We start from the raw sequence: 27,275 nt of genomic DNA, 5'->3' as shown, positions 1-27,275 counted from the left end.
CATAACACGTAACGACACGGTCAAAACCATGTCATAATATGTCATAATCTGTATGATCATAACACTGTCGTAACATATATTTAGACCTGGTGTGACATATATTGTTTTATTTTATGGCTGGTTATGGCACCTACACAAGAGTGCCAAAACCCACTACCTACCACACATGGCAAAACATTCCATCACACCATAGCCTAGGTGTCAACAGTATGTTTATGTTATATAAAAAAAAAATGTTTTAATTGACTGTGTTAAATGATCATTGTAATTGCGCACACATTGATGTATAACATGCACCTACCACAATGCTCTATTGCTGATGACTGGGATGAATGCAGGAGCAGATTTCAGGAGCGGGACAAGACCGTCTCTTTTTGACTCATAACTGATATAAGGGCATTTATACAATGGGTGAGTCTAATCCTGAATGCTGATTTTGTTAAAAGCTCATTCCAGCCGGTGTTGATCATAATGGTTCTTGACAGTGTCATAAAGTGTGTTTTGTTAGTCCAAGTAAAGTGACACAGGATGGTCATAATGCTTCATGACAATGTCATAAAGTGTATTTTCTACAAGTTATTTAAAATATGATGGGAAAAACATGACTGTAAAGTATGCATTACAACAAAAACAAAGGATAGAGACAAACTTTCAAGTTAAAGTAAAGTTCTTGGCAGGGAAAAACTGGCACTGTGCATTCGGCAGGCAGCATTCCCCTGGCATCCGCCGCCAAACGCAAATTTGTCCGTCGGAATGCCAGATGGTAAAGCGTGACTCATCACTCCAGAGAACGCGTTTCCACTGCTCCATAGTCCAATGGCGGCGAGCTTTACACCGCTCCAGTCGATGCTTGGCATTGTGCATGGTGATCTTAGGCTTGTGGGCGGCTGCTCGGCCATGGAAACCCTTTTCATTAAGCTCCCGACAAACAGTTATTTTGCGGCCGTTGCTTCGAGGCAGTTTGGAACTCGTTAGTGAGTGTTGCAACCCGAGGACAGACAATTTTTACACGCTATACCCTTCAGCACTCGGCCGTCCTGTTCTATGAGCTTGTGTGGCCTACCACTTCACAGCTGAGCCATTTTTGCTCCTAGACGTTTCCACTTCACAATAACAGCACTTACAGTTCACCGGGACAGCTCTAGCAGGGCAGAAATTTGACTAAGTGGCGTGTTGGAAAGGTGGCATCCTATGACGGTACTACGTTGAAAGTCACTGAGATTTCCAGTACGGGCCATTCTACTGCAAATGTTTGTCTTTGGTGATTTCATGGCTGTGTGCTCGATTTTATACACCTGTGGGTGTGGCTGAAATAGCCGAATCCACTAATTTGAAGGGGTGTCCACATACTTTTGTATCTCTAGCTTAAACTGACAGATTTTATGGGAGTTGTTTTATTATGCTAATTAGATTATTTGTGCATATTTTTGTTTTAAGACATTTATAATAGCTTCCTTGTGTTTAGGACAGATTAATTTGGCAATAATAACTCCTGGTCTGTCGTTTGTTTTCTTTATGAAGTCACATACATTATGACCTTCATTTTCGGCTCATGTTTAAATAATACAGTTCAGTGTTCAGGCTTTGTTTTCTTTGTATGTGTCAGCGGACGCACGGGGAATATATTCTAGAACTTTCAGTCGGGTACCTAGATCACTAACCTCGGAGTCTGATAGAAACACTGAGGGAAGAGGGTTGTTATTTCAAGTCCGCTTCTAGGTTAGTGACTTGGTCGAGCAAATCCTCAAAGTGTTTTTTTTAAGCTCCTCTCGAATAAGCTCAATTTTCTCTCTGTCAGCAGCCACTTTTGTCAGTGATGGTATCCTCCAAACTTTGAATGCTTGTGGAGAGTTTACATTCATCATTCTCAATTTCTTGTCATTTGTGGTTGTTGTGTCATCGCACAGCTTGTTTGCATTCGAAAAGAGGAACTTTCCTAACCCATTAATAGTGTCTATTGATGATAGTGCCTTCTGGCCTGGGGGAGTTTTAAGATCCCAGATGCTTGTTCGGAATGTTAAAATACATCGCTTGCGGTACGTGTCTTTCGTATCAGTGATAAATAATAATTTTTAAAAAAAGGTTAAATTACTACACACCTTATCTCCATATTACACTGCTTGTTTACAGAAGACATAGGTTAATTAGCTATCATGCGTGCTCCGAAACACCTGTAAGTGTAACTGGGGTGGAAGTGTAGTTTGTCAACTTGAGGCACACACAGCTTATGGATCTGTGCAAAACTGTTACAGTTACCTGTAAGTGACTTTTTTTATTTGAAAGATTCTTTCTCGCTGATAAGAAAGGTAAGGGGCATATCAGCATATGTTTTAGAAAACTGTTTCGTAAGCGATGATTACTGAGGTTTCTAAATGTTAAAACCCAGCGTCGGAATTGTAGTTCACATGCAGCCAGCCGTGGGTGACGCTCAGCGCTGAAAACCCTACAATTAATAAGGGTTTTCGAGAGCTAGGACTTCGCTTGCGGTTTGCTGGTTTAGTAACTTTCTTGTTTAAAAACAATAAAAACTGACTGCATGCAAAAATGCTTAGACTTTATGTAAAAGCTTTGGAGATTTTGGCTAATTATGTCATTTAAATGTGAAAACTGTTAAAATATTTGTCATGGGGCGAGGGGTTAATTACTGATGATGGGAGTACGCTAATTGGTTGAAATCAAAACCTGCAAACACACTGGGTTCCCAGGACAAGGGGCAGATTTCTAGGAAGGTCTATCTGGCCAATCATCACTTTCAGCCAGAAACAGCAGAAAAACAGCAATGTCCTGTTACATGTTGGTAAATATCTAACCATACCAACACACTGTGAGACGGTCCCACAGTTTGGAAAAGTATTCAGGCCCCTTGGGTCTGAATACTTTTATAAATAAGGTATTTTAGTTTTTTTAAATACATTTTAGAACAAGGCTGTAACTTAACAACATGTGGAAAAGGGCAAGGGGTCTGAATACTTTCCGAATGCACTGTAATTTGGACCTGTGTGGGTCTGTGCTATCCCTAACAATGAGAATATGTATCCATATTAGAGACACAGTAGGAAAAATAATTAAATGTTACAAATGCATGGCAACATCTGCCTCCATCCCTTCTCCCTCCAAGGGCAGAAGACGACTATCAGCATGTGAGACCGACAATAGCCGAGGGATGTAGGACATTTTTACCAAACACCAGTTGTTCCAAGAAGAATAAAAGCAGGGATGGACGGAAGGAGAAGGGGGGATAATGATCAGTCAGAACAGAAATTATGAAAATGTTTGACCACAGCAGGTGTTGTTATTAAGGGAGGTTTCACGCCAAGTGACTAGTGGACACTGGTGCACTGGCAGGGACACAAGTTTCAGACATGCTCTTCTGATGTAAGGTGGACGCTGTGATAGACATGGTCTATAGCAGGGTTCCCCAACTGTCGGCCTGCGGGCCAAATTCGGCCCACGGGTGATTTTATTTGGCCCCCCATGTAAAAAATTAAATGAATTTAAAAGTTTCGTTTTGGATATAAAAGACTAACGTCACCAGGAAATCTGCTCAGCGATTGATTCAGGAAATCTGTTCCCAAGTATTCCCATGCATAAATATAGACACATACAGTCCCTTCAGAAAGTATTCATACCCCTTGACTTATTCTACATTTTGTTGTATTACAGCCTGAATTTAAAATGGATTAACTTGTTGTTATTCCTCCCCCATCTACACACACTACCTCATAATGGCAAAGTGAAAACATGTTTTTAGAAAATGTTGCTAATTTATTGAAAATGAAATACAGAAATATTTCATTTACATAAGTATACACACCCCTGAGTCAATACTTTGTAGAAGCACCTTTGGCAGTGATTACAGCTGTCTTTCTGGGTATGTTTCTAAGAGCTCTTCAAGCTCTGTCAAATTGGGTGTTGATCATTGCTAGACAACCATTTTCAGATCTTGCCATAGATTTTCAAGTTGATTTAGGTAAAAATGGTAACTCGGCCACTCAGGAACATTCACTTCAATCTTCTTGCTAATCAACTCCAGTGTAGATTTGGTCTGTTTTAGGTAATGTTATGTTAAATGTTATTGTCCAGCTTAACGGTGAAATCATGTCCCAGTGTCTGGTGGAAAGCAGACTGAACCAGGTTTTCCTCTAGGATTTTGCCTATGCTTAGCTCCATTCTATTTATTTTTTTTATCCTAAAAACCTCCTCAGTCCTTAATGATTACAAGAATACCCATAACATGATGCAGCCACCACTATGCTTGAAAATGAGGAGAGTGGTATTCAGTAATTTGTTCTATTGGATTTGCACCAAACATAAAACTTTGTATTCAGGAAAATAGAAGTAAATTGTTTGAATTTATTACTTTAGTGCCTTGTTGCAAACAGGATGCATGTTTTGGAATATTTTTATTCTATACAGGCTTCCATCATTTCACTCTTATCAATTAGGTTGTGGAGTAACTACAATGTTGTTGATCCATCCTCAGTTTTCTCCTATCACAACCATTGGCCTCGTGTTGAAATCCCTGAGTGGTTTCCTCCCTCTCCAGCAACCGTGTTAGGAAGGACGCCTGTATCTTAGTAGTGACTGGGTGTATTGATACACCACCCAAAGTGAAATTAATAACTTCACCCTGCTCAAAGGGATATTCAAGGATTGCTTTTTTAAATTGATACACATTTACCTTCTTTGCGAGACATTGGAAAACTTCCTTGGTTGTTGTGGTTGGATCTATGTTTTAAATTATGATTGTGTGTGTGGGGTAAAGAGATGAGAGAGTCATTCAAAAATCATGTTAAACACTATTATTGCACACAGAGTGAGCCGAGAGGGGGGCGACCTCAGGGCTTTAAAAAAAGTATATTTAATAATGCATTGCAGGCATCATCACCGCTTCTGCATGCTGGCATAGAGAGGTAGAGCAGAGGCACTTCCACACATGGGGATCGTTTTTAAGCCTAGGGTCCGCAATTTTTTTTGCCTTTTTATAAATGCATTTCATGCAATTCTACATCCTTTTAGATGTATGGAGACTTTAGAAGAATCTTTTTTATTACTCACAAAAGATCAAAATGATAACACTGACAAACTGAGAATCTGAGATCAATAGAAACGACTGTGTCTTGAATCCATCAATAGCCTATGCTTAGGTGTTTGGAGACACACATATCGTATAATATGAGGAGGAAATTATAGTCCCGAGAAAGCTTTCTCACCCAATGATGTGCAGCTCACTCACCAGCGATTGCTGATGCGCTTGTGCCAAAAGCCTATCTCTCTCATTTTACTGTTCGCTCAATAGGCCTATTTTGAAGTTGAGAACATATTTGGTAGTCTACAGACTGATTAGTCTTCTCTTTTCAGCATAATCTATTTTGCGTCCCAACAATTTGTTTTCCCACAATTGTATTTGAAATATTTGCGAAAGGCCTGTTTTGGCCATGTGCTGTTCACTGACAGATTTGCCACGTGTTCCAGACTGTAGGCATGCCTTGTGATTGGGCTACACACAATCCACAGCTACTGTAGGCTATATATATATATTTTAAAAGCTATTGATCCTCTGTAACTAAATTATAGGCCGACTCCTGGTCTTTCTTTCTGAACAGACAACAGGAGTTCTGTATCTTTGACAAATGTATTTAAATTTATCAGGGGTGCTGTGGCACCTCCAGCACTCTTCTCGCGGCTGTGATTCTATAAGGAAATAAATTAAGTGCAACGCTGGAGAAATGAGAGTTGGCTCATGTCTATCAGAGCAGAAAGAAGGAGAAAGTAAATGTCATTCTAGTTCTGTGAGAGATACAGGATCTTCTCTCTCTCTCATCACAGCAATGACCATGTGTTGGTCTATAGTCAACATTGTGTGCAAACCGTAAACCCAGGCCGGCCCAACAATCAATTCTTAGAATATCAGGCACGTTTTCACTTTACATTTTTTTACGGGGCAGGAAGATAAAGAGGAGGCAACTTGAATTAACTCTGATTTTATTTACATTTTTACATTGCAAACAATGAAAATAATGTTTCATGCCATGAGAGGTATAGGATCCTAGCAAATGGGTCCCGGGATGAAACAGCCCAATATTGAGAGGTGCCGGATCCTGTTCGGGCAGGATCCGGCACAAATTAAGCGCTGGCGTAGGCCATGCAGTGACAAACAAAATCTAAATTGAATCAATTTTAAATTCAGGCCGTAACCCAACAACAACAAAAAGGCAAGGGGTGTGAATACTTTCAAAAGGCACGGTATGTTATCGTATGCCAATGTAATAAATGATTATGTTTTGTGAACTACTATATCTGTTTGGGCTTCTTGCCAAAATGATTTGTTATTATCTTGACCATCCTCTCGAGAAAAAAATGACCAATGACTGAATGCAGTTTGGGAGTCTCTTGTCTATAGACTGTGAAACTCTGGTCCTGGGAGTCCCAGGGAGTACACATTTTTGCTCCAGCCCAACTCGAAAACACATGATGAAACTAATTGAGGTCTATATTGAAAACCATGATATATTGGTTCACTGGTCCACTTCTTTCTAGTCAGTGGATAATGCATAAGGAGAAAGAAGCCATTTTAGACTAAGATACACCCAAAGTCCTGTCACTAGTAACTAGACATTCATATAGGGGAGAGTAGCATAAATTAAGACATTTATTACCTTCAGCATCTTGTTGTTTAGGAAAATATAGTATTCTTTCTAACAAAGATATCTACATTTATTTCAGGATTTTGTGTATCCCTGGAAATAATCTGAATTCATGTAAACATTACAGTTTTGAAAACATAGCTTGGAGTATGGGTTAGTTGAGCCGCGGGACAGGTTAAGTTAAGCCGCTTACACATTTCTGTATTTAATTAAATATTAATGCTACCTTTTTTACAACCATGTCTATTTGTATTTCCCAAAGACAATTCATCACAATCACAATAGTTTTTATGCGTTTTAAATCATTTTAAGCACTCTCTTACTGACCTTTGGCCTCTGACAGTGCACCCTGATCCCCCGGTGGCCCTGAACTGGACGCTGTTGAACGTCAGCCGGTCGGGCCTGAACTATGACATCATGGCGAGCTGGGAACCCCCGCCCTCGGCTGACGTATCCGTTGGATGGTTGACACTGGTGTACGAACTCCAGTTCAGGAGGAGGAACAGCTCACACTGGAAAGTGGTGAGTCACACATAGGCACACTCACACCCATACCCTGACTGCACTTCTGGGCTATTACCCAGCGGCCTCTGCAGTTTTGAGTGCTAGACCACACTGAAACTCTGTCGACACCATAACAAGAAGAGAGATCCTGTTGTTGACTGCCTCAATCAATGACAGAGCCAAGTTTGTGTTTGTGGCATAGAAGAGTGTTTATGGAATAAAACGTAATTTCATGTATAAGAGGGAGACATAAACCTTTTATTTTAACATTTTGTAGCTTTCGATCATATTCCTCTCTTACAAAAGTGTTTTCCTCTGTCTCCCGCTCTCTCTCAGTTGGAGCATGAGTTTGGCACTCAGAAGTCAATCTACGGCCTTATTACAGGAGAGGAGTATGAGGTGCGCGTGCACTGCTCAATGAGGGCCTTCAATAACTTTGGGGACTTCAGTGATGCCATCTTTGTCCATGTGTCAGAGATTCCCAGTAAAGGTGAGAGGTCAGGGCAGCACGGGTTGTGGTAGAGAGGAGGGACAGTGTTGTTTACACAAAGAACAAACATTGCTGCCATCTTGCGCAAGGAAGACACTTATCCGGGGATAGGGTAGGATTACCACATAATGCTAATAGTTAAATCATTGTTATTTATTGATTTGGTGATGATGATGATGATGATCCTGTTCTAGAGTCCACGTTCACTGTGACTCTGGTCCTGATCTTCGGGGCTGTGGGAGTGGCCATTTTCCTCATGCTCATCATCTTCTCTCAGCAGCAGAGGTGAGGACAAACAAACAAACAAACACAAATGCACACACACTTCTGTCATCTTCATCTCCTCTCTCGCTCTTCTTCTCAGACTTATGGTGATTCTTCTGCCTCCTGTTCCTGCACCCAAAATCAAAGGGATTGACACAGAACTGCTTAAGGTAAGACTAAAAACACTGTGTGCATGCATGTGTGTGTGCGCATGCATTTTGTCTTGTGAGTAGGTTTGATCAAGTACATTATATATACAAAAGCATGTGGACACCCCTTCAAATTAGTGGATTCAGCTATTTCAGCCACACCAGTTGCTGACAGGTGTATAAAATTGAGCAGACTGCCATGCAATCTCCATAGACAAACATTGACAGTAGAATGGCATTACTGAAGAGCTCAGTGACTTTCAACGTGGCACCGGCATAGGTCAGTTTGTCAAATTTCTGCCCTGCTAGAGTTGCCACGGTCAAGTGTATGTGCTGTTATTGTAAAGTGGAAACGTCTAGGAGCAACAACGGCTCAGCCGCGAAGTGGTAGGCCACACAAGTTCACCGAATGGGACCGCCGAGGGCTGAAGCACATAGCGAGTAAAAATCGCCTGTCCTCAGTTGCAACACTCACTACCGAGTTCCAAACTGCCTCAGGAAGCAACGTCAGCACAAGAACTGTTTGTCGGGAGCTTCATGAAATTGATTTCCATGCAGCCGCACACAAGCCTAAGATCAACATGCGCAATGCCAAGCGTCGACTGGACTGGTGTAAAGCTCGCCACCATTGGACTCTGGAGCAGTGTAAACGCATTCTCTGGAGTGATGAATCCGACTGACAAATCTGGGTTTGGCGGACGCCAGGAGAACGCTACCTGCCCCAATGCACAGTGGCAACTGTAAAGTTTGGTGGAGGAGGAATAATGGTCTGGGGCTGTTTTTCATGGTCCGGGCTACGCCCCTTAGTTCCAGTTAAAGGATATCTTAACGCTACAGCATACAATCACATTGTAGACGATTCTATGTTTTCAACTTTGTGGCAACAGTTTGGGAAGGCCCTTTCCTGTTTCAGCATGACAATGCCCCCAGGCACAAAGCCAGGTCCATACTGAAATGGTTTGTCGATTGGTGTGGAAGAACTTGATTGGCCTGCATAGAACCCTGACCTCAACCCCATTGAATACCTTTAGGATCAATTGGAACGCCGACTGCAAGCCAGGCCTAATCACCCAACATCAGTACCCGGCCTCACTAATGCTCTTGATGCTGAATGGAAACAAGTTCCAAGAAAGCCTTCCCAGAAGAGTGGAGGCTGTTATAGCATCAAAGGTTGAAACCAACTCCATATTAATGCCCATGATTTTGGAATGACATGTTCGACAAGCAGATGTCCACACACTTTTGGTCATGTAGTGTATTTAGTATGTGAAAACAAGTTTGTTATGGCTCAGACAGAGCGCAATACAGATTATTATTAATTTAAAACTGAGGCTCTTGTCTAAGTGTCCCTATGAACAGTAAATAACACATTGTAATATGCTGGGAATTGACATGATCTAGATTCTATTTCTATGGGCAAGCTATACTGATACAATAGGCTTTGTTTTGAACAAAGAAAATTAGGGCTTGGCAGTGAAATGTGGTACAAGATGATTGAAGCGCTTGCAGTACTTGAATTCAGAGCTTCGACATGTAAGTACCTCTGTCTCAAACCCATACCCTCCTCACAAACACTCTCTGCCTCTATCTCTCCCTCTGTCTCATCCACGATCTATCCAGAAGCGAAAGCTGAATGAGCTGAACTTCCTCCTGAGTGTTGGTGGCATGGGGGGTCTCCACCCCTACCCCCCTGACCTGTACCAGGACGAGCCCTGGATGGAGTTCATCGAGCTGGATGCAGACGAGCCTGAGCCTGGGGAGAAGGAGGACAACCAGAGCTCGGACACACAGAGACTGCTGAGCCTGGGTCACAACAACCACTGCACAAACCATGGCTGCTCTCACACCCTCAGGTATGGATAGGTTTGCAAAGCTACTGGTCATTTACCAAAGTTACCGGAATAATCAATGGTAATTTTGGTAATTTATACTTTTTTTGTGTGTATTCATACAGTATATACAGTAGTATTCATTTTGTATGTCTGTGTCATATTGTCCATGAGTTTCCAGTAGATAGACCATATGGTTCAAGAGAAAATAGCCTAATTAATGATCTAATCAACAATGGCATTATTTTCAATTATCTCTGCAACTCTATCAACTATTAACTCTTTTGACAACTGCCAACAGTCTGGCGCCAAAACATTTACAAAAAATATGCCATATTGACATAGTAAAGTAAATGAAAGTGTGTCAAAATAAAAAAATTATATTTAATGCTGAAACCAGATTGCGAATTAAACCGTGACATTCGGGGAGGGGGTCTCTTTTGGGTGCGCATGCATTGATTTATTTTTTGGGGACCTAATACTAAAGATGTATTTTAAAGGTAAAAATGTATTACCTTTTATTAATGTGGCATGGGGGCGGCAGGGTAGCCTAGTGGTCAGAGCGGTGGACTAGTAACCGGAAGGTTGCGAGTTCAAACCCCCGAGCTGACAAGGTACAAATCTGTCGTTCTGCCACTGTTCCCAGGCCGTCATTGAAAATAAGAATTTGTTCTTAACTGACTTGCCTGGTTAAATAAAGGTTAAAAAAAATAATCATAATGTCATAATGTTTTCATCTGATTGTCAAACAAATCACTTCAAAAAGTAGGATATCTGTGCATGTTTGTCCATTCCAAAATAATTACAGTATCCATACTGTCCCTACGGCAGGGTAGCCTAGTGGTTAGAGCATTGGACTAGCAACCGGAAGGTTGCAAGTTCAAATCCGCGAGCTGACAAGGTACAAATCTGTCGTTCTGCCCCTGAACAGGCAGTTAACCCAATGTTCCTATGTTCCGTCATTGAAAATAAGAATTTGTTCTTGACTTGCCTAGTGAAATAAATAAATAATAGGCCTACAGGCATATAATAGGCCTTCATAAGTTGAATCAAAACGAGTTTAGACCCTTTCATGAGTTGTCCATAATTCATCAGCTCATAATCAATGGCAATTGCAGAATGTCATGAGGTACACTTTTTGGTGTTTTGTAAACAGATGTCTATTTTTGATCATCAAATGGGGCGAGTGTACATACAGTTTGGATGCTGGAATTATTTTGGACTGGACAAACATGCACAGGTAGCCTATTTTCTGTAGTGATTTGGTAGACAATCAGATGACAACATCAAGTTGTGTTCATTCCACATTAAAAGGTCATTCATTTTTAGGCTTACATTAAAGCTGCAATATGTAACTTTTGGGGATGACCCTCTGAATTCACATAGAAATGTGTGTTATAGGTCTGTACTTCCCATTGAAAGCCAGTCTAAGAAGCTGTAGATGTATTCTATCTGCGCTATTCTATGCTTCCCATTCTTAAGTTTCATTTTTGCATTTTTTACTTACAGTTTTATACATCAGCTTCAAACATCTGAAAATATAATATTGTTGGTTATGGAAAATATATTTCACAGCGGTTTACATAGTGCAATGTTTCTTTACACTATTCTTGTTTGTTTTGTCAGAAAAACTGAAATTAGGCGAACTATTAGATTTTTGCAACCAGGAAAGTTCTGCGTAGTGCATCTTTAATTGATTCATCTTGCTTACAAATTGACCTATTTTGTTGCCTGAAAAGCCGGGACAGCTGAAATGTGGCTGAAACTGTACCAGGAAAAACTGGATGGTCAATTTACATGACGAGGCTTCAATGTGTATTACCATGAATTTCAAACAGGCCTACCGGCAGCCAGTGATGTAGTGGTAAAAAACAAAATGGTGGGTAATCACTGATTGCCGGTTGAGGTGAAAAAAGTAACACTCCCTATACTTTCACTGCATTTTTCTGTGAAAAAAGTGAGTAAATTGCATTTACTTGCGTTTACTCATCACTAGGCCTACACCACTGCTGGTAGCCCACCCTCTTAGCCGGGGCAATTTTACACACATGAACACATACAGAACAGGTAGCCGACATTCAATATAATAGTTGAATGAAAACATGTTTACACACTATTTCATGAGTTGTTCATAATTCATGAGTTGATTGCTTGGAGTCACAAAACACGTCTTTCTTTCCTGACATGAATGACATTTTATTGGTGTTATTTGTCATTATTAAGCATTTAACAATTGACTTCGTAAACATTGAACATTAAACCCTGTACGAATCCTGGATCTTGTAGATCTTGGGAAAATGCACTAAGTGTAACTATGCCTGCGTAACGTTGAATTATGTTTTATGTGCACACAAATCCAAAATAATGTATGCTTCTAACTGAAAGAGTCAACTGTAGGCCTACTGTCATTAACATATACTTGTTGGATGGATTGAATGCGCATTCGTGTCCAGCTGTAGGCTGCTTACATTAGGAAAGTGTAGACTGGAGCCTCTTATGGAGGCATGAAGCAGCTCTTACAGTAGCGATGACAACTGGAATGGTAACTCTCTTTCCTCCTTTCTCTCTCTCTCTCTTGCTCTCTCTCTCTTTCTCTCTCTCAGCATCCCTGATAATGACTATGATCCAGAGCTGCCTGACCAGGAGACCCTAATGTTGATGGCTGCCCTCCTGTCCAGCCAACCTGAAAAAGTTGAACCCTGCCTGGGGAACCGGCGGAGCCAATCCAACCCCCCGGCTCTAGAGGTGCTGGATGTCCCATGCCCAAGGCTCCAAGCTCCAGAGGGAGGGGAGAGGCCCCTGGTCCAGACCCAGCTGGGAGGCCCTCATAGCTGGGTCAACATTAACTTCTATGCCCAGGTCAGCGATGTAATGCCCGCCGGAGGGGTGGTGCTCTCACCAGGCCAGCAGGTCAGAGCCCTGGAGAATGCTATAACAACAGAGGAGGATAAGAAGATTGGGAAGATGGAAGAAGGAGAGGAGGAGAGTGAAGGGGAGGAGGAGGAGAGGATAAATAAGAAATTGCCATCTCAGCTGCTGGTGGTGGATCCTGAGGCTGGGGGCTACACAACAGAGAGTAGTGGCCGGCAAATCAGTGCCCCTGACCCCTCCTCACCTGGGGAGGTTTACCACGCCTTCCCCCCACCTCCCCCCTATCTCCTGCATACCACCCCCCTAGGGGACTACCAGTCCCTGTACATCCTTCCCAACTCCCCTGCTCAGTTCCTGCCCCCTGTTTTGGACTACACTGTGGTTCAAGATGTTGACTCCCAGCATAGCCTTCTCCTCAACCCTCCTTCCCCCCAGGGGTCCCCCTCCTGCCCCCCACAACCACCCTCCAAGCCCCTGCCCACAATGCCCATAGGGTATCTCACCCCGGACCTGTTAGGCAACCTCTTGCCTTAAAAAAAAACACCTCCCAGGAGGCCTTGGGGCATAGAGCTCCGAGTTGACAGTCCAGGAAGTCAGTAATCATCCCAGAAAGACAGTCGTGTTCTACCTGAAACCAAATATGTTACGGGACAGACAGGCACAGTGTTTTGTTTGAGAGGGTGACGGAAGGGAAGCTGGGAAAGAGAAACGTTTAGATGTTGTGTTTGGGTTTTATATAAGTGATACTGGAACTTGAGGAAAGAGGAAATTGGCCTTTCTGGTTTGACAGAGCTTAAAGGAAGACTTGTGTTGAACACATCTGTCTGACTAAGACCGAGACACCCAAAAACCCACAGTCTGAAACCTTTAAATGCACAGATTTCTAATATAACGTTACACACAGATAAACTTATGCACCACAAATACGCAGACAGACAAGCTCAGACATGATTCTAGTTGTATGTTATCTGATACTTAAAGGTATCTATCATTTGACTGATTAAGTGCAATGTAAACATTTTCCTTGCAGACACACCCAGTCCCACCTTAATGTTTCCTACTATGATCTATTTTAGAAATGCCAGAGAGAAGTGAGTAAAGAAACAAGCTCACATATGTCATATAACATATAGATATTTAATACTGTAGCATATTGGCTTAAGTCTTAACTATACTGTAGATGGATCAAGTAACAGAATGTAATGGAGAATAACAAGCACATTTATACAATCACACACGCGCACACATTTACATCATCGTTATCGCCTCATTAATTGACAGGACACTTAAGTGTGCTGTTTTGTCAAACTTACCGCTACAATGAGCGCAAAGTGACTATTGGTGACTATTGTCTTTCATTTAGCATTCGTTATTTTGCTTAGTAGCACATTTTCATGCTTATATTTAGCTTTGAATTCTTGCAGCAGAATCATCGAATCGTTACCAGACTGAGGTCACAGTATTGAACACAGCCATTAGACAACCTGTCTGTACTCAATGTGAAAACTCACTCTGATTACCATAATAAATAGAGAACAAGGCAGCTCATAACAGTGAACATGTTTCACTTGTGTAATGAGACATTAACAAGCACAGACTGGAGTCTCACAATACAGGAAAGACTGCTTTTGTTTGTTCTACTTACTTTGCCTTCATTTTAATTGCAGGGACAATAACTGAAAATGTGTAAAGAGGTACTTAGGATATGTCTTTCTCCCTGTGTTTCTGCTGTTCTCAAAGCAGTTGCAATGCCAATGTTAATGTGCTGTCGCTTGAGCTTTATGATAGTGGAATGAGCCTCTTTTGATGTAGTGAAACGTACTTCGACACTCGGGGTTTTCTATATGCACCCAACTTTGCAAACATGCCCAAGCAAGCACGCACACACGCAAGCACATACATACACACCATTTCAAAACGTGGAAAAGACCGTATCTACTTTTCTTTTGAGCTGACATATACACACGCACACACATTGTTGTGAAAAAAAAACAACTGGTGGTGAATTGGAAATGTACTAGTTTGTGTATCTGATCTGCATTAGTAATTGACAAGACGCTCCGTAGACAGCAGATCATACATGTATCATCAGAAGAAAGATCATCTTCATCCCGAAGAGAAACCCATCAGATCCAGTGGTTGGGTGAGCAGCTGGAGTATGTGTTTGGTGTTGGACATTGTACAGTGTAGTCATACTTGTTCATAGGCTATGGAGCGCTTTAAAGGTGGATGTGAACCTTTCAGGGCCATCATTATTGGAGAGTCTTGTCTCTGTGTATGACTGTGGCATTCTGTCAGATCCATTCAGCGTATACACTCTTAGGGAAAGAAAAGGGTTCTTCGGCTGTCCCCATAGGAAAACCCTTTGGTTCCAGGTAGAACCCTTTTGGGTTCAATGTAGAACCCTCTGTGGAAAGGTTTCTACTTTTATTTAACTAGGCAAGTCAGTTAAGAACAAATTATTTTTTACAATGACGGCCTACTCCAGCTAAAGCTGGACGACGCTGGGCCAATTGTGCGCCGCCCTACGGGACTCCCAATCCCGGCCGGATTCAAACCAGGGACTGCAGTGACGCCTCTTGCACTGAGATGCAATGCCTTAGACCGCTGCGCCACCCGGGAGCCGCTGCGCCACCTTGGAACCGAAAGGTTTCTACCTAAAACCAAAAATGGTTCTTCAAAGGGTTCTTCTATGGGGACAGCAGAAGAACCCTTGTAGGTTCTTGATAACACCTTTTTTCCCAAGACTGTACAAACTGCATCACAAGGACTGAAAGCCTATCTGTAAGTGCAGAATATCTTACTATTTTGTGGTGTTCCCTACAGGAGCTCTTGACCGTTACGATTCGTAAATATGAAACATATATTATGCCGGCACGTTAAGAATGTTCAGTTCAGAGTTCAACATGGACAATATCACTTTTCAGTTGTCTATTCAACAATTCATGAATGATGATAAGTGTTTTTAAACAGATAATATCACAACACAACCCGTTCAAGTGTGCCATTCTCTGGCATGCTTATTCTCTCTCGCTCTCTCAAGTGAACTGCTGCTGCCGCCATTGCTGCCATTGCTGATGAGACCAGCATGCAAACATTGAAACAGAAATCTACAAGTGCCGTAACAACTATGTGTGTTGTATTTTGTTTTGTTACTAATCAGAAATGTTGCTGTTAGGTACATTTCTCCGCCTGTATTCAGCCATACCTCGGGCTTATACATTAGGGTGCAACTTCATAGAAGGTTGAGATCGAAATGCGTTGTCTTCAACAGACATCATTCAATGTTGTGAAGTAGAATATGAAAAAGTGTCAGCTCTATACATTGCATTTCTATCTGCAGCATTCTAAAACTTTGCAACAAACTGAATAAGCCAGAGGTGCCTTTGTGTATATACAGTATAAGGAAAGAGATATCAGATTATTTAAGTACTCATATAACATTTGTGACAGGCCGGCTCAAACCAGTCTTATTTAGCAAAATTTGAAATTGTCTTAGCTAACATTCGGCTATAACTAGCCAAGAAAATGGCTCTGAGATACGAAATATTAAGATCATCCACATAACGTTAGCTAGCGAGCCAGCCAGCTAACGTTAGCTAGCTAACAGCACACTTTAACTTGAAATAAAACCACTTTCTGTCAAAATAGAAACGTGTAATATCTTAAAATGTAGCTAGCTAGACCGTATACATCATGATTCATGGATGGACCCATCTCCTGTCGGATGCCATGGTTGCCCTTAGTTTGAAGATGTAATCCGGAGACAGGTGGTTTCTCCAGCTCCTTAGCTATCATACTCGAATTCCACTAATTTCAAAACTCGGTCCTCCAGAAAGTGGAGAGCAACAGTTATGCAGTTTTACTACTCGATACATTAAAACAAAAGTCGTGTTAGACAGGATTACCTAGACATACTGACCAGCTCAGATAGACAGAAGCGTGCTATATGTTCGAGAAGAAAAAAATTGATTCAAAAAACGGCTCTCCTATGAAGTAGTGACCTGTGACATACGCCTAGTTTCCTGAAACGAGTCACATTTATGGATGTTTGAAAAGTTACAGATATAGGAAGAGAGAACGGAGAACAACTCTATTCAAGCTTACGAGACATCTGTTTACCATTTGTGCAGTGGTGGAAAAAGTACATGATCATACTTGAGTAAAAGTAAAGACACCTTAAAAGAAAATTACTCAAGTGAAAGTCACCCACTAAAATATTACTTGAGTAGAAGTCTAAAGGTATCTAGTTTAAATGTGGAAAAAGTTCTCAATTGTCATACTTGAGTAAAAGTACAAAGTAAAAGTAAATGCTATACATGAAATTCCTTATATTAATCAAACCAGATGGCACAATTTTCTTATTTTTAAAATGTATTTACGGACAGCCAGAGACACACTCCAACACTCACATAATTTACAAATGCAGTATTGGTGTCTAATTATTCTACCAGATCAGAGGCAGTAGGGATGACAACGTGTTATATTGATAGGTGCGTAAATTGGACCATATTGCTCTCCTGCTAAGCATTCGACATGAAACGAGTACTTTTGCGTATCAGGGAAAATGTGTGGGAGTAAAAAGTAAATACACTATATGACCAAAGGTAGGTGGACACCTGTTATATATCCATATTTTTCTCCCTGTCCATATTTTGAATTTCAGACTAAATCATGTATCTGTGAATTATCTATCATGAATGCAGAGCAGAATCTGTTTTTACATTGTAAACTCAGCAAAAAAAAAAACGTCTTCTCACTTATTTTCAGCAAACTTAACATGTGTAATATTTGTATGAACATAACAAGATTCTACAACTGAGACATAAACTGAACAAGTTCCACAGACATGTGACTAACAGATTTGGAATAACGTGTCCCTGAACAAAGGGGGGGAGGGGGGGGGGTAAAAATCAAAAGTAACAGTCTGTATCTGGTGTGGCCACCAGCTGCGTTAAGTACTGCAATGCATCTCCTTCTCTTTGACTGCACCATATGTGGCAGTTCTTGCTGTGAGATATTACCCCACTCTTCCACCAAGGCACCTACAAGTTCCCAGACATTTCTGGGGGGAATGGCCCTAGCCTTCACCCTCCAATTCAACAGCTCCCAGACGTGCGCAATGGGATTGAGAACCAGGCTCTTCGCTGGCCATGGCAGAACACTGACATTCTTGTCTTGCAGGAAATCACACACAGGACGAGCAGTATGGCTGGTGGCATTGTCATGCTGGAGGGTCATGTCAGGAAGGCTACCACATGAGGGAGGAGGATGTCTTCCCTGTAATGCACAGCATTGAGATTGCCTGCAATGACAACAAGCTTAGTCCGATGATCCTGTGACACCGCCCCAGACCATGACACAGCCTCCACCTCCAAATCGATCCCGCTCCAGAGTACAGGCCTCGGTGTAACGCTCATTCCTTCAACAATAAATGCAAATCCGACCATCACCCCTGGTGAGACAAAACCACGACTCGTCAGTGAAGAGCACTTTTTGCCAGTCCTGTCTGGTCCAGCGACGGTGGGTTTGTGCCCATAGGCGAAGTTGTTGCCGGTGATGTCTGGTGAGGACCTGCCTTACAACAGGCCTACAAGCCCTCAGACCAGCCTCTCTCAGCCTATTGCAGACAGTCTAAGCACCGATGGAGGGATTGTGCATTTCTGGTGTAACTCGGGCAGTTGTTGTTGCAATCCTGTACCTGTCCCGCAGGTGTGATGTTTGGATGTACCGATCCTGTGCAGGTGTTGTTACATGTGGTCTGCCACTGCGAGAACGATCAGCTGTCCGTCCTGTCTCCCTGTAGCGCTGTCTTCTCACAATACGAACATTGCAATTTATTGTCCTGGCCACATCTGCAGTCTTCATGCCTCCTTGCAGCATGCCTAAGGCACGTTCACACAGATGAGCAGGGACCCTGGGCATCTTTCTTTTGGTGTTTTTCAGAGTCAGTAGAAAGGCCTCTTTAGTGTCCTAAGTTTTTCATAACTGTGACTTTAATTGCCTACCGTCTGTAAGTGTTAGTGTCTTAACGACCGTTCCACAGGTGCATGTTCATTAATTGTTTATGGTTCATTGAACAAGCATGGGAAACAGTGTTTAAACCCTTTACAACGAAGATCTGTGAAGTTATTTGGAGTTTTACGAATTATCTTTAAAAGACAGGATCCTGAAAAAGGGACGGTTCTTTTTTTGCTGAGTTTATAAGAATTGGACGGGGAGAAACCTATCAATAAGCTTCAATGACATTCTTTACAATATTGCCTTGGTATTCACCAGAAAGATAAGATAATGTGTGTGCTGATCGGCCTATAAGAAACATTCCTACAGAGTATTTTGTATATGGTCTTACAGTATAGATACAGTAGTACAAGTATTATTTCAAGACATAAGCCAATATCTTGCTGTAACTAAACCCTATATTGTCTTTTGCTTTTCTACAATCCCATGTCATTTGTGTCAAAGACATCTTAACATTTTCATATGTTGACATTAAAAGAGAGACGAGGGGGGGCTATAGTGACTTTTAAATCATTACGCGGATTCTGTTGCGAAGCGGTTCTTAAACGGTTTCTTAAAATGGTAGCAAACGGGGAGGGATTTACCTCAGTTTGTCCATTATAAACTATAGTTTTAGTTGCAAAACGTTCCACTGGCTCAGGTTTTTTGTTTGCTTGACGTTGATTTGCTAGTGATGATATTGGCTATACAGCATGCTTGACATCATTTGACAGGATCTGGTTCAAGGGGCTTGATGTTCGACGGGTTTCTCATGCTTAAGTTGGTGTGTTCTGAATTGTTTTCCTCTTTTGTTTAATGTTCAATATCTTTCAAAAAGGTACACAATAAATATATATTATCTTTGTCAGTTACGTATTTGTACATTGTAATTTCTCACAATACCTACAATATGTGAACAACATGGAGAAGTGCCTGTTTAGATACAATGATGTATGGCCTGAATGTATGGACCAATAAACCTTCTGATGCAGAATGAAGTAGGAGCATAATTTAACTTAGCTACGGCCTGAATGTATTGACTAATAAACCTTCTGATGCGGAATTAAATAATATATTTCACACTTTAGGTTGAGTTCTCAATGTACTGTGACGGTGCAAGGAGTAAATAAAGAGAGAGAGTGTGTGTGTGTGTGTGTGTGTGTGTGTGTGTGTGTGTGTGTGTGTGTGTGTGTGTGTGTGTGTGTGTGTGTGTGTGTGTGTGTGTGTGTGTGTGTGTGTGTGTGTACTTATGAGAGTGTGTGCATTTGTCCATGCATCTGTGTGTGTCTCTCTCCGTGACTAAGTGGACCAGGAAGCGTCCTGGAAGCAGCCCTGTGTCGTGGAGAAAGCAGATTGGCCAATTAGACAAAGCCTGTGTACTCTGCTGCACAGTGTGGGGCTGATTCGATCAGAGAGCCAGCCTCTCACAGCTCTGCGTCTCTGGACATTGCAGGTAATTACCCATAAGTCACTACTCCCCCCTGTATTGGATCTTCAGGCCAATTACGCCCACGCTAGCTGCCCACCCTGCCCTCGTTTATTGCTTCTGCTTGCTTGTTCCACTTTTTTAGAAGAGCATTCTCAATGGTCATTCAGCTCCATTACAGGGATGAGTTGCTGTAGCGGTGGTTCTGGAGGCTGGAAGATGCTTTTTATAGGTGGAAGAGGATGCCTTGACCCCTTTACGTAACTCATTAAGTATATGTGCTGTGAACAGGACAAACTTAGGCCTCAGAGGTAAGGCACTGGTCGTTGTGATACATGCTACAGTGTTAACATGAGGAAAGAAAGAGAAGAAACACTGGTCACATTTATTGGTTTATTTGTTCCCCATGAGCTTTTTCCAAACTATTCTTTCTATGGGTCCACACAAAAACACAAAACACTATAAGTAACAAAACACTGATACACAAGTACAGTCATGCACATTTTTAAATACGATATACAAACAATACAACTAAAGAATAATGTGTGTGTGTGTGTGTGTGTGTGTGTGTGTGTGTGTGTGTGTGTGTGTGTGTGTGTGTGTGTGTGTGTGTGTGTGTGTGTGTTTCACAGTCTCTATTGTGCCATGTTGTTTTGTAAAAAAAAAGGTAATTTTGCTGTTTGTTTCTGAAAACTTGTTACAAATGAGTCACCCATGATTCACCAAATTATATTTTGAAAGGGCAAGCAAAGTACTTTAAGCATATGTTTAGTTTCAGTCATCTCCATCTCCTCTAACCGAAGCTAATTGTATGGATTTTTTTTCTATTAATAATGTCAAATTAACAGCCGTACAGAAAGACTCACGTGAAGGCGAAATTACAGAGGAGGGACTTCTTGACGCAATTAAAGCCTTTAAATCCGGGAAAACCCCAAGGCTGGATGGCGTATGAGTTGAGATAAACCAAACCTTTTTTTGAAATACTCAGAGGGCCGTTAGTAGCATGTTTTAACCACTCCTATGTACATGGTAGATTATCAGACACGCAACAAGACGGTCTGATTTTCATTATTACTGAAACAGGTGTTGTTACACTTCAGTGTTGTGATGCAAAAAAATTGAGCAAAATGTATAGCGCGTAGAATTAAAAAGGTTTTGTCGGACATTATTCGTTCTAATCAGACAGGTTTTTTTTGCATGCAGGATACATTGGAGATAATGTAAGGCAAGTACTGAAAACAATAGAACACGATGACAAAACTGGGAAACAAGGCCTGCTATTCATAACTGACTTAGAAAAGGCTTTTGATAAAGTACGCCTGGAGTTTATATATAAATGCCTGGAACATTTCAATTTTGGAGAATCTATTATAAAAAATCACTTGTGTCATGCACAAAGTAGATGTCCTAACCGACTTGCCAAAACTATAGTTTGTTAACAAGAATTTGGTGGAGTGGTTGAAAAACGAGTTTTAATGACTTTAATAACAAAAGTGTATGTAAACGTCCGACTTCAACTGTGTGTGTGTGTGTGTGTGTGTGTGTGTGTCATGTCTTATTATGTCTGTTCCTGTCCTTTCTCTTCACTCTGTCTCTCTCTGCTGGTCTTATTAGGTTACCTTCTCTTTCTCTCCTTCTCCAGCTGTTCCTCATCTCCCCTAACTAGCTCGTTCACCCCTTTCCCCACCTGTTCCCTTTTTTCCCTCTGATTAGGTCTCTATTTCTCTCTCTGTTCCTGCTACTTTCGGTGTCAGATTCTCGTTTGTGTTTCTCATGCCAGAAGCAAGCTATCGTCTCGTTTGCTTCCTCCTAGTCCTATCCTGTCGGAGTCTGCCTGGCAGGTGCATCCTGTACACTTCTAACTGTCTTTCGTTTGTACTGTGTCCAGTTCATCATATGCTACGTGTGATCAGGTACTACCGTTCCTCTGTGACCCGCACCGACCCAGAGCGACCTGCAGCCTGTCGCCGCTACCCAGCTATTCATCAGAGGGACTTTATGTTTCATTTGTCGCCCTCTCTGCGGGTAGTCTATTGTGCCATTGACAACGTCGGAAGAGGATCTATGCCATTCCTGTTTTCTCATTAAAAGAACTCTGTTTCTGTTAAACCGCTTTTGGGTCTTCACTCAAGTGCATAACAGAAGAATCTGACCACAAATGGACCCAGCGGCTCCGGACCCTTTTCACTCCGCCGTCGAGATCCAGGGAGCGATGCTAGGCAGACACAAGGAGGAATTGTCTGCTGCTCGACATGCCGTTGAGACCCTGGCCGCCCAAGTCTCCGACCTCACAAGACAGGTGCACCAACTCCACCTCGATCCACCGCCCACTTCCAGGGTTTCCGATCTCCGGAGCCCAGGATCAATAACCCGCCGTGTTACTCTGGGGAGCCCACTGAATGCCGCTCATTCCTCACTCAGTGTGATGTGGTGTTTTCTCTCCAGCCCAACACTTACTCCAGGAGCACAGCTCGCATCGCCTACGTCATTTCTCTCCTTACCGGACGGGCGCGTGAGTGGGGCACGGCAATCTGGGAGGCGAGGGCTGAGTGTATTAACCAGTATCAGGACTTTAAGGAGGAGATGATACGGGTTTTTGACCGTTCTGTTTTTGGGGAAGAGGCTTCCAGGGTCCTGTCTTCCCTTTGTCAGGGGAATCGATCCATAACGGATTATTCTATTGAGTTTCGCACTCTCGCTGCCTCTAGTGACTGGAACGAGCCGGCTTTGCTCGCTCGTTTTCTGGAGGGTCTCCTCGCCGAGGTTAAGGATGAGATTCTCTCCCGGGAGGTTCCTTCCAGCATGGACTCCTTAATAGCACTCGCTATTCGCATAGAGCGACGGTTTGATCTTCGTCGCCGAGCTCGTGGAAAGGAGCTCGCGTTCTCCGTTGCCCCCCTCTCCGCATCACTGCCACCTGCCGCATCACTGCCACCCTCCTCCGCCGGCTCGGGTTCTGAGCCTATGCAGCTGGGGGTATCCGCATCTCGGCCAAGGAGAAGGAACGGAGAATCACCAACTGCCTCTGTCTCTACTGCGGCTCCGCTGGTCATTTTGTCATCTCATGCCCAGTAAAAGCCAGAGCTCATCAGTAAGAGGAGGGCTACTGGTGAGCGCAACTACTCAGGTCTCTCCTTCAAGATCCTGCACTACATTTCCGGTCCATCTCCGCTGGACCGGTTCATCTGCTTCCTGCAGTGCCTTGATAGACTCTGGGGCGGAGGGCTGTTTTATGGACGAGACCTGGGCTCGGGAACATGACATTCCTCTCAGACAGTTAAGGGATCCCACGGCCTTGTTCGCTTTAGATGGTAGTTCTCTCCCCAAGATTCAGCGTGAAACGCTGCCTTTAACCCTCACTGTCTCTGGTAATCATAGCGAAACCATTTCTTTTTTAATTTTTCGTTCACCTTTTACACCTGTTGTTTTGGGCCATCCCTGGCTAGTTCGCCATAACCCTTCTATTAATTGGTCTAGTAATACTATCCTATCCTGGAATGTCTCTTGTCATGTGACCTGTTTAATGTCTGCTATCCCTCCTGTTTCCTCTGTCTCTTCTTCACAGGAGGAGCCTGGTGATTTGACAGGGGTGCCGGAGGAGTATCACGATCTGCGCACGGTGTTCAGTCGTTCCAAGGCCACTTCTCTCCCTCCACACCGGTCGTATGACTGTAGTATTGATCTCCTTCCGGGAACTACTCCCCCGGGGTAGATTATACTCTCTGTCGGCTCCCGAACGTAAGGCTCTCGAGGATTATTTGTCTGTAACGCTCGACGCCGGTACCATAGTCTCCTCCTCCTCTCCCGCCGGAGCGGGGTTTTTTTTTGTTCAGAAGAAGGACGGGTCCCTGCGCCCATGCGTGGATTATCGAGGGCTGAATGACATAACAGTTAAGAATCGTTATCCGCTTCCTCTTATGTCTTCAGCCTTCGAGATCCTGCAGGGAGCCAGGTTTTTCACCAAATTGGACCTTCGTAACGCCTACCATCTCGTGCGCATCAGGGAGGGGACGAGTGGAAGACGGCGTTTAACACTCCGTTAGGGCACTTTGAATACCGGGTTCTTCCTTTCGGCCTCGTTAACGCTCCAGCTGTCTTTCAGGCACTAGTTAACGACGTCCTGAGAGACATGCTGAACATTTTTGTTTTCGTTTACATGGACGATATCCTGATTTTTTTTTTTTTTCACCGTCTCTCCCGATTCATGTTCAGCACGTTCGACGCGTCCTCCAGCGCCTTTTAGAGAACTGTCTTTATGTGAAGGCTGAGAAGTGCACTTTTCATGCCTCCTCTGTCCCTTTTCTCGGTTCCGTTATTTCCGCTGAGGGCATTAAGATGGATCCCGCTAAGGTCCAGGCTGTCATTGATTGGCCCGTACCTAAGTCACGCGTCGAGCTACAGCGCTTTCTTGGCTTCGCGAATTTCTATCGTCGTTTCATCCGTAATTTCGGTCAGGTGGCAGCTCCCCTCACAGCCCTTACTTCTGTTAAGACGTGCTTTAAGTGGTCCGTTTCCGCCCAGGGAGCTTTTGATCTTCTCAAGAATCGTTTTACATCCGCACCTATTCTTGTTACACCTGACATCTCTAGACAGTTCGTTGTTGAGGTTGACGCGTCAGAGGTGGGCGTGGGAGCCATTCTTTCTCAGCGCTCCCTCTCTGACGGCAAGGTCCATCCTTGCGCGTTTTTTTCTCATCGCTTATCGCCGTCGGAACGTAACTATGATGTTGGTAATCGCGAACTGCTCGCCATCCGCTTAGCCCTAGGCGAATGGCGACAGTGGTTGGAGGGGGCGACCGTTCCTTTTGTCGTTTGGACTGACCATAGGAACCTTGAGTACATCCGTTCAGCCAAACAACTTAATGCGCGTCAGGCACGTTGGGCTCTGTTTTTCGCTCGTTTCGAGTTCGTTATTTCTTATCGTCCGGGCTCAAAGAACACCAAGCCTGATGCTTTATCTCGTCTCTTCAGTTCTTCTGAGGTCTCCACCGACCCCGAGGGGATTCTCCCTGAGGGGCGTGTTGTCGGGTTGACTGTCTGGGGAATTGAGAGGCAGGTAAAGCAAGCACTCACTCACACTCCGTCGCCGCGAGCTTGTCCTAGGAACCTTCTGTTCGTTCCCGTTCCTACTCGTCTGGCCGTTCTTCAGTGGGCCCACTCTGCCAAGTTAGCCGGCCACCCCGGCGTTCGGGGTACGCTCGCTTCCATTCGCCAGCGTTTCTGGTGGCCCACTCGGGAACGTGACGCGTCGATTTGTCGCTGCTTGTTCGGTCTGCGCGCAGACTAAATCTGGAAACTCTCCTCCTGCCGGCCGTCTCAGACCGCTTCCCATTCCCTCTCGACCGTGGTCTCACATCGCCTTAGATTTTATCACCGGACTGCCTTCGTCAGCGGGGAAGACAGTTATTCTTACAGTTGTCGATAGATTCTCTAAGGCTGCTCATTTTATTCCTCTCGCTAAGCTCCCTTCTGCTAAGGAGACGGCTCAGATCATTATCGAGAATGTTTTCCGAATTCATGGCCTTCCGTCAGACGTCGTTTCGGACAAAGGCCCGCAGTTCACGTCTCAATTTTGGAGGGAGTTTTGCCGTTTGATTGGGGCTTCCGTCAGTCTCTCGTCCGGCTTCCATCCCCAGTCTAACGGTCAAGCCGAACGGGCCAATCAGACTGTTGGTCGCATCTTACGCAGTCTTTCTTTTCGTAACCCTGCGTCTTGGTCAGAACAGCTCCCCTGGGCAGAGTACGCCCACAACTCGCTTCCTTCGTCTGCGACCGGTCTATCTCCTTTTCAGAGTAGCCTCGGGTACCAACCTCCGCTGTTTTCATCTCAGCTCGCCGAGTCCTGCGTCCCCTCCGCTCAGGCTTTTGTCCAGCGTTGCGAGCGCACCTGGAAGGGGGTCAGGTCGGCACTTTGCCGTTATAGGGCGCAGACTGTGAGGGCCGCTAATAGCGTAGAACCAAGAGTCCTAGATATTGTTGCGGTCAGAGAGTATGGCTCTCCACTCAGAACCTTCCCCTTAAGACAGCTTCTCGCAAGTTGACCCCGCGGTTCATTGGTCCGTTCCGTATTTCTCAAGTCATTAATCCTGTCGCAGTGCGACTTCTTCTCCCGCGATATCTTCGTCGCGTTCACACGGTCTTCCATGTCTCCTGTGTTAAGCCCGTTCTTCGCGCCCCGCTCGTCCCTCCCCCCATCCTTGTCGAGGGCGCACCTATCTACAGGGTTCGTAAGATTTTGGACATGCGTCCTCGGGGCCGTGGTCATCAGTACCTAGTGGATTGGGAGGGGTACGGTCCTGAGGAGAGGAGTTGGGTTCCCTCTCGGGACGTGCTGGACCGTTCGCTGATCGATGATTTCCTCCGTTGCCGCCAGGTTTCCTCCTCGAGTGCGCCAGGAGGCGCTCGGTGAGTGGGGGGGGTACTGTCATGTCTTATTATGTCTGTTCCTGTCCTTTCTCTTCACTCTGTCTCTCTCTGCTGGTCTTATTAGGTTACCTTCTCTTTCTCTCCTTCTCCAGCTGTTCCTCATCTCCCCTAACTAGCTCGTTCACCCTTTCCCCACCTGTTCCCTTTTTTCCCTCTGATTAGGTCTCTATTTCTCTCTCTGTTCCTGCTACTTTCGGTGTCAGATTCTCGTTTGTGTTTCTCATGCCAGAAGCAAGCTATCGTCTCGTTTGCTTCCTCCTAGTCCTATCCTGTCGGAGTCTGCCTGGCAGGTGCATCCTGTACACTTCTAACTGTCTTTCGTTTGTACTGTGTCCAGTTCATCATATGCTACGTGTGATCAGGTACCACCGTTCCTCTGTGACCCGCACCGACCCAGAGCGACCTGCAGCCTGTCGCCGCTACCCAGCTATTCATCAGAGGGACTTTATGTTTCATTTGTCGCCCTCTCTGCGGGTAGTCTATTGTGCCATTGACAACGTCGGAAGAGGATCTATGCCATTCCTGTTTTCTCATTAAAAGAACTCTGTTTCTGTTAAACCGCTTTTGGGTCTTCACTCAAGTGCATAACAGTGTGTGTGTGTGTATGGATGTAGCAACTACAGATTGCCCCTTTTGAAATATATCAAAAGTGAGCAAGTTTCCATTTGAT

At 43.7% G+C, this 27,275-nt stretch overlaps 1 protein-coding gene across 1 annotated transcript in view; it reads left to right on the top strand.

Moving 5' to 3' along the window:
* The window catches only part of ghra (growth hormone receptor a), a 103,708-nt gene extending 84,082 nt beyond the window's left edge, over nt 1-19,626 (top strand). Inside the window, exons 5-10 of the mRNA XM_064972618.1 lie at nt 6,991-7,169; nt 7,488-7,641; nt 7,836-7,926; nt 8,006-8,075; nt 9,675-9,907; nt 12,487-19,626. Coding sequence (XP_064828690.1) covers nt 6,991-7,169; nt 7,488-7,641; nt 7,836-7,926; nt 8,006-8,075; nt 9,675-9,907; nt 12,487-13,288 — 1,529 coding nt within the window. The 3' untranslated portion in view covers nt 13,289-19,626. The remainder of the gene's footprint in view (nt 1-6,990; nt 7,170-7,487; nt 7,642-7,835; nt 7,927-8,005; nt 8,076-9,674; nt 9,908-12,486) is intronic.
* Nucleotides 19,627-27,275: the final 7,649 nt, after the last annotated feature.

Source organism: Oncorhynchus masou, chromosome 1 (assembly GCF_036934945.1).
Source record: "Oncorhynchus masou masou isolate Uvic2021 chromosome 1, UVic_Omas_1.1, whole genome shotgun sequence".
In the NCBI taxonomy this organism is placed as follows: Eukaryota; Metazoa; Chordata; class Actinopteri; order Salmoniformes; family Salmonidae; genus Oncorhynchus; species Oncorhynchus masou.
Note: the sequence above shows the minus strand (reverse complement) of the source record. Positions and strands in the feature narration are given on the sequence as shown.